We start from the raw sequence: 12,699 nt of genomic DNA on the forward strand, positions 1-12,699 counted from the left end.
AACACAAATAAAAGGTCCTGTTGGGTTGATTTTCAGGGCACCCATCTCAAAAGTACGACTAGAAAAATTTTTTTTCAGGGACCAAACGCTGATACACAGACCCTGGGGCAGGGGGCAGAGATGTGAATATGAACATTAGATAAATGGATTTTGCCACAAAGTAAAAGAATATGTGATGAGTTCACTTTGTTCACTCTATGTTGGTTATTCTTCTAAACCACTTTAGGCAAGGTCAACGTCCTAAACAACTTCATGTTTATTTTTCATGTAACATCAGGAACAAGAAAAGCGTATTCAAAACTACAGGGGAAAGAAATGTGGGTTTTCATTACAAGAGCTGAATACAATTATCTTTATGTTGAATGAGCCCAGAAGAATTGCAAACCATCATTTTCCTCCTTTCCCTCTGCAGTGTGGGATTAATCTGATTCAGAAGGCTCCTAGCAATTTACGTCTCTCTTTCCCTCATCTTGGTGGATGAGCAGCTCTTCCAGCAAGAGGATTTGCTATGAGACTGGAGGTGTAGGATTGATGTTTCATGACACATCAGGTTAAAATTTCAAAACTATCCTTTCTCAGCACTAACATACTTCATGAATTAATTGGAGGAGAATTTCTCACTGTGTTTGGCCCCACAGCCATTACACATTCTCACCAACCCAGTGTTTTTCACTCAGATGTCATTAGAAAGGTCATTATTTGAATTCTTCCATGTATGTGCTTCTGCACCTTGCCATGTCTATTATTCATTACCCTGCCTTCCCTCCAACCCAGGCTTGGTCATCAAACACTTAAGTCTTCCAGCTGCTTTTTAAGCCTCGAGAATTACTTTAGTAATGGCTTTGGCATAAAGGACAAACAATAACTCAGGATGAATTTGGGAATAAGAATCAAATCTAGGTCATCTAGATCAAGAATCAAAACATATTAATATTAAACAAATAAAACAGCAGTTCATAAATCTGGGTAACCACCAGAATCAATTGCAAGTATAGGTCACACAGACTGAGAATCAAAACATATTTAGGTACACAAATAAAATGGCAGTTCATAAATCTGTGTAACCATCATAATCAATTGGGGTCTTTTCAAAAAACATTTTTAGGGGCCCCATCATCAGAGCCCACTCATTGGAAAACATGCTGGTGCTGGGAAAGATTGAGGACAGGAGGAGAAGGAGGTGACAGAGGATGAGATGGTTAGATGGCGGCATCAACTCAATGGACATGAGTTTGAGCAAACTCTGGGAAATGGTGAAGGACAGGGAAGCCTGATGTGCTATGTTCCATGGGGTTGCAAAGAGTCAGAGATGACTGAACGACTGAACAACAAAATCAGAGATTTGAACATAGGAAGGCTGAGCACTAGTTATGTGCTTAAGATAAACAGAGAAGAAAGAATGGATGAGCAGAATCATGCCCCAGTAGAAAGTTCTTCTGATGGGATGCCTGTGAAATAAAACTTATAGAGATGGTTTCCTACATTTCTTCATAAAATATAAATAATATAATGGAAAACAAGGACCATATTAGGTAGGCAGTGAAAGGTCCCAAAGGTGGGTTGTCCAGGGTGCTCCTTCCACCTGGCCCTGAACTCCAAGCGCATCTCAACACAGTGCTACCTGTTTCACTAGGCAATATATAGACCCACACATTTCACACTCGAACAGACGTCTCCTTTTATATTTTATTATTTTTACTGAGTACTGAAACAAATGTTTTCAGTTTTGTCTGGATCTGTGTGAGCTGAAATGTCCAGTTTCCTTTATTTTTAATTCATTAATTAATTTTTTGGAAATGTCCAGTTTCAACCAAAGCACCTATATTTTAGGGGCTTTCATTCCCTGCTCTGTATTTAAGGTGTGTCAATAACCTCAGATATGCAGATGATACCACCCTTATGGCAGAAAGTAAAGAGGAACTAAAAAGCCTCTTGATGAAAGTGAAAGAGGAGAGCAAAAAAGTTGGCTTAAAGCTCAACATTCAGAAAACGAAGATCATGGCATCTGGTCCCATCACTTCATGGGAAATAGATGGGGAAACGGTGTCAGACTTTATTTTTTGGGCTCCAAAATCACTGCAGATGGTGATTGCACCCATGAAATTAAAAGACGCTTACTCCTTGGAAGGAAAGTTGTGACCACCCTAGACAGCATATTAAAAAGCAGAGACATTACTTTGCCAACAAAGCTCCATCTAGTCAAGGCTATGGTTTTTCCAATGGTCAGGTATGGATGTGAGAGGTGGACTGTGAAGAAAGCTGAGAGCCGAAGAATTGATGCTTTTGAACTGTGGTGTTGGAGAAGACTCTTGAGAGTCCCTTGGACTGCAAGGAGATCCAACCAGTCTATTCTAAAGGAGATCAGTCCTGGGTGTTCTTTGGAAGGACTGATGCTAAAGCTGAAGCTCCAGTACTTTGGCCACCTTATGTGAAGCATTGACTCATTGGAAAAGACTCTGATGCTGGGAGGGATTGGGGGCAGGAGGAGAAGGGGACAACAGAGGATGAGATGGCTGGATGGCATCACCGAATCGATGGAGGTGAGTTTGAGTGAACTCTGGGAGTTGGTGATGGACAGGGAGGCCTGGCACGCTGCAGTTCATGGGGTCGCAAAGAGTCGGACACGACTGAGTGACTGAACTGAACTGAATGTGGCCTGTAACAAATTAATCATCTGAGAAGACTGAACTGACCACTCATATTTAGTCGAAACTATTCAATCCTTGTCACAGGATTCATTGGAACAAGTTTAACTACTTATTATTTTTTAACAAAATAAACATTTTACCCAAGCCAGTTATTTAGATGTCACAGGTTTAAAACTTTAAAATGAAGTGGTTACATGGAGTTAGAGAATTTTGTCCTAGACCTGAAACATATACAGTAAAATAGTGAGAGAATAGTATCTTCAGTGATTACTAGTACTTAGCACCTAGTATTTCACAGCAAAATGACAGAGAATAAGTGCCCCAACTGCATCAACAGAGGGAAGAAGGTGAGTCTGAATAATAATGCCTTACATTTATGTAGCACTTTAAGGTCTATAAAGCACTTTGCCTTTCACAGTATATTTGATTTGACAGTGAGTAAAATAAACCCCCAAACTCTGAGCATCAGGTGGAAAAGATAGTCCACCGAAACCTGTAAAACACTGACATTAAGAAAGCATCAAAATATTTGCCACATTTTTGTGTCACAGATGCCCAAATAAATTTAACAGCCAATACGCACTTTGCTATATGTCAGGACCTCCAATTACTAAAGGAATTTGTTTGGTAGCACTAATGAAAAATTAAACATCTAAAACATATAATTCTGCTGTAAACTGACATCCAGCAACAGAGTAGCATTTAGGTTAGTTAACCTTCACCTGTATATAAAATTACAGAGAGAGTCCCCTGGGTAGTTTTAGATGGAAGTCACATTATTCTAAGCAGAGAAAAATAATGCAGATGAATCTGCGTCGAGGGAGACAAAATATTTACAAAACATCTCCTTAGGTACCTTTGGCTATGCTTATAGAGTACAAAGCAGTCCATCCTAAAGGAAATCAACCCTGAAAATTCACTAGAAGGACTGACGCTGAAGCTGAAGCTCCAATAATCTGGCTACCTGATGTGAAGAACCACCTCATTTGAAAAGACCCTGATGCTGGGAGAGATAGAAGGCAAGAGGACAAGTGGGCAACAGAAGATGAACTGGTTGGATGACATCATCAACTCAAGGCACATGAGTCTGAGCAAACTCTGGGAGACAGTGAAGGACAGGGAAGATGTGTGCTGCAGTCCATGGGGTCACAAAGAGTGGAACGCAACTCAGCAACTGAACAACAGCAACTGAGTGCAAGGTGTTCTGAGGATCAGCTCAGATGATACAATGGAAAATCAGGCTTTCAGACAAGCCTGGGTTTGAATCCCAGCTCTCCTATCTGTAACTTGTGTTGTTGTTAAGTGACTGCCTCCACAAACCTTAGTCTAAGTATAAACTATCAATGCCCTATTTTTAGACTCATGAGGATTAAGTGAAAATTACAAACTAATAGCAAATATTTATTGAGACGTTCCTGTGTATCAAGTGCTATGTCAAAGACATTTACATGTATTATAATCTGTTTGATCTTCACAACACCCCAATGAGGCAGGATACTATTAAGACCCCCATTTTATAACCTTATACATAGATGAGGCTAAAAAAGGTTGACTTTTGCCAGAGTCATAGAAATGATAGGTGATAGCTCTGGGAAGGAAACCAGGCCATCTGGCTCCAGAGTCCTCCCTCTTCAACAGGAGTGTAGTCCAGATGACATTTCCGTTGCACCCTCACTCCATCTGCAGCATTCCCCTCCAATCTACCGAAGCTGCCCTTGAGTTTAAGAGAACAGGGGGAAAATTAACAAATAGAAATGGAAGAAGACCAGAGAGTTTGGTTAATTTTCCTTTCAGTGCTTTGACCCAAATGCGGTTCAAGATGAACTAAGTAGAAATGGAAAAACTCAGTGATTTGATACTCACTTAGAAGAGGGTTTAAGGGTTTAGAAGGAGAAAGAAAGGGTTTATAAGAAGAAAGAAAGAAGAAAGAAACTTTCCCACAGGGGAAAGACAGGCTCATTTCCCTTCTCCTGCCTAGAAAGCCAGGGATGAGGGCTTTTGCCTCCAAATCACCAGGCAGGGAAAGAAAGTCAAGGGGAAGGATGAGCTTGGAGGTGTCCACTCCCACCTGTACACCCAACCCATCCCCTGAACACCAAACTCAATTTCGATTTACCAAACTCAGGCAAACTGGGTTCATTTTCAGAGCAGAGATACAAGTTATAAGGCAACTGCAGAAGATAAAAGTGATTGCATCCTGAAGGTACTAATTCTTCAGCAGTAGACACAGGCATTAGATATAAACATAGGCAAAGTGATTTTCCTCATGGCTTTAATCAAATGATAAAAGTTCTCTGGCAGATTATAGCTCTCATGAAATTTCTTTCCAGATGAAAATAATAAATACCAGTCAAGTAAGCATCATTTTGATTAAGATGTTGGTTTCTCCTTTCTCTGCACACCAAATATGAAGAATTCTTCTGGATTGGAAAGCAAGCTGCTATCACATCCCATCCCTCCACATCCCATCACTTCTTTGCTAAGTGGCTCTGCACTGGAGAGACCTGTACTTGAACATCACTGACCGTGTCTGTTAAAATGCAGTGCCCTAGATCTCACATCAGACCTACTCAGCCAGCAGAGGGGGCAGACAGGTTTCTGTTCTATTGAAGCCTACTTAAAGCCATGGTGAAGCACACTGTTGGTTCAGGAGCACAGCTTACTCATTACCACCAAGGGATACAGCAGACGTTGAAAATGATCGGGGCTGAGATTTCATACCCCAAGTAATAAGGCAGATGTCTGAATGTTCAAGTGGTCAATTTTGTAAGTTCAAACCAGATATTCAAGCTATGCAAGTGATATGATCAGAACAAAGTGGTTTTTTTCCCCCCAAGAATGTAAGCTAAAAGGCAGTAATTAATAGTGAGAGAATTTACTGTGTGAATAAATGAACTAGACAGGGCTGCAAATAACCTGTATACCACAAACAGTCTCATAAAGTGACAACTTAGCCTGTCTTAAGGACAAGAAAACTGAGAGTAAGATTAAAATGAACAAAAACATGGACTTCCCTGGTGGTTCCAACAGTTAAGAATATGCCTGCTATTGCAGGGGACATGGGTTTGATCCCTGGTCTGGGACAATCACACATGTCTTGGAGTAACTAAGCTTGTGTGCCCCAACTACTGAGCCTGCACTCCAGAACCCTAGAGAGGCAGCTACTGAGTCCACATGCCCTAGGGCCTGTGCTCTGCAGAAGCCATCACAGTGAGAAGCCCGCACACCACAACTAGAGAATAGCCCCCCACTCCCAGGGATGGGGGAGCCTGGTGGGCTGCCGTCTCTGGGGTCACACAGAGTCGGACACGACTGAAGCGACTTAGCAGCAGCAGCAGCATGTCACTAGAGAAAGCCCGCACAAAGCAATGAAGACCCAGCACAGCCAAAAATTAATTAATTAAGTAATTAAAAAAAAGAAAGAAACATGCATAAGGCCCTAGGAATAAGATGTGATGGGCTGGGCATTCTATTCCCATCTTCATATTGGTTTCTTCTCATCATCACTCCATATATTTGCTAGGGTTTCCCCCCATTTGAAATATGAGGAAATAAATGTTCATAGAGGCTAAGAGGCTGGCCCAAACTCATAAAGCTAAAACTTCTATAGAGCCTCTTACTGATGTCAAAGTGTATTAGCTCCTGGACTTTACTTAGAGCTAAAATGTCCTCTAAGTTCATGAATTGCAAAGATTAGCAAATCTTGTGGAAGGGACCTAAGAAACTCTTCAGTGAATGGAGAGCTTGTTCATTGCTATTTTAATTTGTAAATCACATTTATTTGAAGAATTTCTCTCTTTGTTCTTCCGAAAGCTATCCAAAAAAGGAATCACTAATGTATCAATAGTTAATAAGAGACACTTACCACAGCATTAACACTATAAAATTAAATATCTAAGTAGAGGATTCAAGCACCATAAACACAGAAGAGTGTAAGCAAGCATATTTTATAAATAGCTCTTATAAAATTCTAAATTACCTGCCTGCCATAAATCTCTCTCTTTAATACACCTAAAGCGCTCTCCCACCTAAAGATGCACATAGTAATTGCTCTAAAAGCTCACATTAAACTTACTCAGTAGCATCTCTTTTAAAGGACAGAACATTGCCTTAATGATGTGGCTGGTCGAAATTACATTTTCGAGTATGATTTGGGAATTGGATTAGTGGAAATTCTGGTCTTTGTCAGTGATGGCAGAATAAGGGAAACTCTTGATAGAAACTCCAGAGAACCCACACCTCCACATTGTACAACACATCATCTGCTTCTGCAAGTTAGGAGTATAGATTTGTTCTATCATTAGCATCTCCACCCTCCTCCCTAAACCACCCAAGAGCCACAGGAAACAATGGCAAAATGCAGGTTCTCATGAAGCTTACATTCTCCAGGGACTAAAGAAACAATACGGTACAGGGAAAAAAAAAGTAACATAGCAAGAAATAAAAGACAGGGAAGAAGACCCTGAAGGAAATCAAATAAGGCCTGGACAAAAAACTTTGCCTGCCATTAAGCCATCAGCTATTGCAGCAGCTCCTACAGTGCACCCTGAGGGGAATTCAGGAAGGACAAAAAGTGGATATTGGCCCTTGATAGTAATCAAAGGGATGATTTCAACAAGCCAGACTCTTGCACCTTCCTATACATAGAAAAAGCAGCAAAATCATTACCCTGAGATGAAGGGTTTTTTTGGTGTGATTATCAGTAATCTTTTGATGTTCTACTACATTTTTTTCCAGAATAACTCCTATATATCCTGGTTTCTTTTTTATCTCTTTGGAACAGTTCATCTGAGCTATCTGAGAGGCTGTCTTCCCAGGCTACAGTCCTCAGTAGGGTCTCAGAATAAAACATAACTTAGGTTATGGGGTTTTGGTTTTAGTTGACAAAGGCAAACAGGATAGGGAGTGTGGGGCTTAGGAGGGCTACTTCAGATGGGAGGGGGTGTCTGGGAGGGCTAATAATGATAAAGCAACATCTGGTTGTATATGTACGTGAGGAGGTGCTGTGCACTCAGTTGCTCAGTTGTATCTGACTCTGTGGTCCCGTGGACCAGCTTCTCTCTCCATGGAATTTCCCATGCAAAAATTTGGGGCAGGTTGCCATTTCATACTCCAGGGGAACTTTCCAATCCAGGGATCGAACCCTCATCTCTGTGACTCCTGCATCAGCAGGTGGATTCTTTACCACTAGCATGACATAGGAAGCCCCTGGTACGTGGGGATATGTATCAACAGATGCATATGGTGGTGCATGGTTGGAGGCCAGAAAACAGGGATCATTTCTTAAGCCTGGAGGATATTCAAATGGCTTCACCAATCACCTGGTGGATAACGGTGCCCTCTTATTTTAAACTCAAATGGGAGAGTGAATAATCAGCTGAGAAGAGGTCACTTTTTTCATTCGATATTTTCCTTTCCTGTCACAAATGCCTCTCTGAGTAGGCTAGTCCACCTTGTTCTTTGCAAAGAAGAATGTAAAGCCCACAAAAGAAAAAATCCTAAAGGGGCACCATGTTCAAGAGGCTCACTCAGCGGTGCACCTCCACTAACAACAACGGTTGCTTCAGAGGAAGAGACCATTACTGGGCTTATTGCTATTACCACGCAGAGTGAGACAAAAATGCTTTATAACCCAGGCATTAGGTGGCATATCAAGAGACAGAAGCAAAGATGAACAAAACAGCCACTGCGGTTTCCATGGCAGGTTGTCAAATACTGCCTCATAATGTTCGACTGTGTGAATTTCAATATTTGAAACGCTCAGTCAGATTTTGTTTTCAAAACTCAATAGCTAGGGGCTTCCCTGGTGGTTAAGTGATTAAGAATCCACCATGCAATGCAGGGGAAACGGATTCAATTCCTGGTCTGAGAAGATCCCACATGCCACAGAGCAACTAAGCCCGAGCAGCACAACTACTGAGCCTGTGCTCTCGAGCCCAAGAACCGCAACAAGAGAAGCTACCGCAATAAGTCCTGCACCACAACTAGAAAGTAGCCCCTGCCCACTGCAACTAGAGAAATGCCTATACAGCAACGAAGACTCAGTGCAGCCAAAAGTAATAATAAATAAATAATTGAAAAACCAAAACCCAATAGCTAAATATTGACGGTGCAGTTTTGCACTCTGGCAGGGCTGACTTCTAGCTTCCTTGGGTCAAGGTGATGGGGCCACCACTGCGTACTATTTTATCACTGTGGAACAGCAACACTAGTAAATATCTACAATCTGAGAAGACTCATAGGATGCGCATGTTAACAGTGAAGACGCAAAAGCCCCAAACACAAAGATGCTAAATCAGTAGATTTAGAATAAAAGTGGAATCAACCTTTCTATTTTTTTTTAATTTATTTTATTTTATTTTACTTTACAATTCTGTATTGGTTTTGCCATACATTGACATGAATCCACCACGGGTGTACATGCGTTCCCAACATGAAAAGTAATTCTTAGGTATGTAGCATACGACTGAAGCGACTTAGCAGCAGCAGTATAAGAATCGTACTTAGAAAAAATAGATTAGACAACTTTTGATCCATAGGTTTGTTCTAAAAGGACAGTTTTCAAAACTTGGTCATCCACGGAGATTATAGTTGTATGTACGTGCATGCTCAGGCAATTTAGTCACATCCAGCTCTTTGTGACACCATGGACTGTAGCCTACCAGGGATTCTGTCCCTGGGATTCTCCAGGCAAGAATACTGGAGTGGGTTGCCGTGCCCTCCTTCAGGGGATCTTCCTGACCCAGGGATCGAACCCATGTCTCCTGTGTCGCAGGTAGATTCTTTACTGCTGAGCCACTGGGGAAGCCCAGTTGTATGTACAGCTGACTCTTAAAACCTGGGGGTTAACAGTTCCAAACCTCCCTCGAGGTGGAAAATCCATGTACAATTTATAGTCAGCCCAGATACAAGCACTTCTGCATCCGCAGATTCCACCAACCACTGATCTGTATTGCTATAGTATTTACTACTGAAAAAATGCCCATATAAGTGAACCCTCACTTCTGTTATTCAAGGGTCAAATGCATGTGGATGGCTTCTTTTAGCCATTTAACATTACACAAAGGGTTTGAGATGGCCCAGCTAATTCATATGGGAGAAAGCCTGTGATCACATAGGAAACAACTGAAAGATGTCCAAAAGAATATAATCTACCAAAAACTGTAAAGAAAAATAAAAAAAAATTCCAGAAACTGTAATCTAAAAGCAAACAAACAGCTTAAGCTAAAATACAATGGTAATAATGATAAGAACCACATTCAACAATTTATATCTGAGTGCTATAAGTAGTCACTACTAGAGTCAGAGAGTCTATAGCCATGGTAGTCAGCCGTACAAGATTTGATGCTTGTTGGGGTTTTTTTGCCTTTTTTTTTTTAAAGTTTTATTGTAATTTTTATTGATATAATTCAAATAACACAAAAAGTTACCATTTTCAAAAGCACAGTTCAGGAGGTTTTAAAAATATTCATAATGTTGCACAATTATCACCACTAATCCCACCACTAATCATCCCCAAAAGAAACTCTCACTCAGTACTCATTTCCCATTCCTTTCTTCTTACAGCCCTTGGTAACCACTAATCTACTTTTTGTCTCTATTCAGTGCCTGCTTGTCTAGGAAATATTTTAATGTTCCATTCAGAATCCTGAAATACCATTTTGAGATCATATAACCTATATACTCATATACATTTCAGCTGTGTATCCTTTGTACACTCCATCAACCTGTGCCCGCCTCTTGACAAGGTCTGAATTTCTCCCCTGTTACTCCTATGCCTTTCCAGTGTTACTGTGAATGGCTGAAGGACTTTCATTAAATAGATACTGCACGGAGTAAGCATCTAACTCATCTGCTAGTTTGGGGATTTATATTTGAATATTGATTTTTTTAAAAAAGTCTAGCAACTGGGTCTCTGTATTTCAAAAAAACAATTTCAAAATGAAGCTACTCCTATTAGACTGTTGTGGGGCTTTTTGTTTTTTATCATTTGCATATTTGGAAGCCAGGCACAGAGGCTGAGAAAAGCTGAGAATTCCATCTTTATCACACTGTGTGTCTGGAGTAAGCCTAAGCTCTTTTTTATCATAAGGAATTACATTTGCTCCTTAAAGAACTTCCCAGAGATTCTGTGTTAGAAGCCCCGTGGTAGCTGTGTTAAGCATTACAGCCACACGCAGATGAGCATCAAAGGCGCATTAAGTTTATTTGGCATTGCTTGGAACCAAGCATTACCTTACTTGCTCACAGCCAGTCTCAAAGCCATAAAACCTTATTTCACAAAAATGTAACATTAACACCCCAGTTAGACTTGCTTCTGATTTCTAACATGGAGGTGGGAAAAAAGAAAAGAACTTTTCTATGATTTTGGCTTAGGAACTAACTGCATAGGAATTTGCATTTGTATGAAGGAGACTGAAACTCAGCTTCAGACTCATCCAAGATTCCATTCTTTTATTTTATTAAGAAAGCAGAGACTCTCCTAATAAATCCTCCTTCCCTCTTCTGGCACACTTAAAACCCATTTCTGAGCTCTACTGACTATATCACACTGACCTTTGGTATTAAGTACCAAGGGAGGAAAAGAGTAGGTGTGTGGGTGGAGAGAAAGAGAACAGAGGGGAACACAGGCCGAGGAGCGAGGGGACAACCCAAATGTGGGGCCACTACATGAGCAAGCCCTCTGCTCAACATGAGCAGAGCGACAATACATGCCATAGAGAACCAGAGGCTGTCAGAGGCGCCCGGGCCTCACAGGAGACACAGCAATCCAAGCCCGGTATCTGTGCTGCTTCCTAGACACCACCTCCCATGAGCTCCCTGGACTCTGGCTTGCACTTCAGAACTCCATGATTTAGTTTCTGTTTGAGCACTTGGACAATAATAATTTTACTACAAAAGGTAAATGTCTTGTAAACTAATGGGAAACATATTGCTTGGCAAAGTTTATAATGTCAGGATTTATGGCTCTAACGCCGAGGGTCTCTCTGACCTCGAAGATAACATAGTGAAACAGTAATGTGCTCTAAATGACTCAGTGTGATTTTTTATTAGTTCTCATAATCACCCCCTATTAATTTGTATGCACATAATAAGCACTCACCTTCACAGTCTGTCCGGCTTCGGGGCCATCCTAGAAATAGGAAAACAAAACAAAAAAAAGGAGGTGAGAACAGATAGATGGTATCTCCTGCTTATTCAGAAATACCGCCCATTAATAATTTAGATCCAATTTCATTGTGTGTTAATTTATATAGTTTCCTCATGGGGACCATGAGCTTCAAATGTGTGGAAACTGACAGTTCTCTACTTCTGTCTGAGAGTGAGAAGTTATATATAAAAATGATACAAATTGTCCAGTGAGCCAACCCCCTTCCTACTTTTCATGCTCTTTGCTTTTGGCTATGGTTTTAATTGCATTAAAGGAAGACTGGAAATGTTTGGGAAGGTGAAGTATCATACCTTTTGGTTATCTTTAAATCAGATGTAGTTTAATTAATGTCTGATGACTTTAAGTCTCAATTTAGGAAATCTGCTATAAACATAATCTATTGAGCAAGAATATGGGCTCTCACCTGGCAACAGCAGGGAAAGTGGGCCCTTCCTGGCTGTTCTGACCTTGAGAGAAAAGGTGGAAGTGTTATTCTAGCTGGACTTTTTCCCTAGTCTGGGTTCTCCCCTGGGATTTCTGAAGCTATTCTGACAAAACTATTTGTTGAAATAGTTGAAAATAAGCAAACAAATCCAGTCATTAGCCATGATAGAAAGCAAAAGTAAGTGTTCATCTGGTTTGGAATAGCAGAGCAAGCACTGTTTTTAAAATCAGAAATTTCAAAATTAAACTAGAACTCTGCAAATTTAGGAAAGTCTTTCGACTCCTAGGACCCAGATTACTTGGGGTGAGAATATGTGCCTGGCTGTAGCCAAGATGAAGCACCCCTGTGTCATCAGTGGTTTTCAGACCTGTTGGTTCTCAATCCATTAGTGGGTCCTAAAGTCAACCTGATGGGTTGTGATCTGCACTGCTGACAAACTACAGACAAAAGAAATC

At 40.8% G+C, this 12,699-nt stretch overlaps 1 protein-coding gene across 1 annotated transcript in view; it reads right to left on the minus strand.

Moving 5' to 3' along the window:
• Positions 1 to 12,699, minus strand: part of FHIT (fragile histidine triad diadenosine triphosphatase) — a 1,533,474-nt gene that overhangs the window by 288,369 nt on the left and 1,232,406 nt on the right. Inside the window, exon 6 of the mRNA XM_040246531.1 lies at positions 11,752 to 11,781. Coding sequence (XP_040102465.1) covers positions 11,752 to 11,781 — 30 coding nt within the window. The remainder of the gene's footprint in view (positions 1 to 11,751; positions 11,782 to 12,699) is intronic.

The sequence above is a fragment of the Oryx dammah genome, unplaced genomic scaffold (assembly GCF_014754425.2).
Source record: "Oryx dammah isolate SB20612 unplaced genomic scaffold, SCBI_Odam_1.1 HiC_scaffold_9, whole genome shotgun sequence".
Classification (NCBI taxonomy): Eukaryota; Metazoa; Chordata; class Mammalia; order Artiodactyla; family Bovidae; genus Oryx; species Oryx dammah.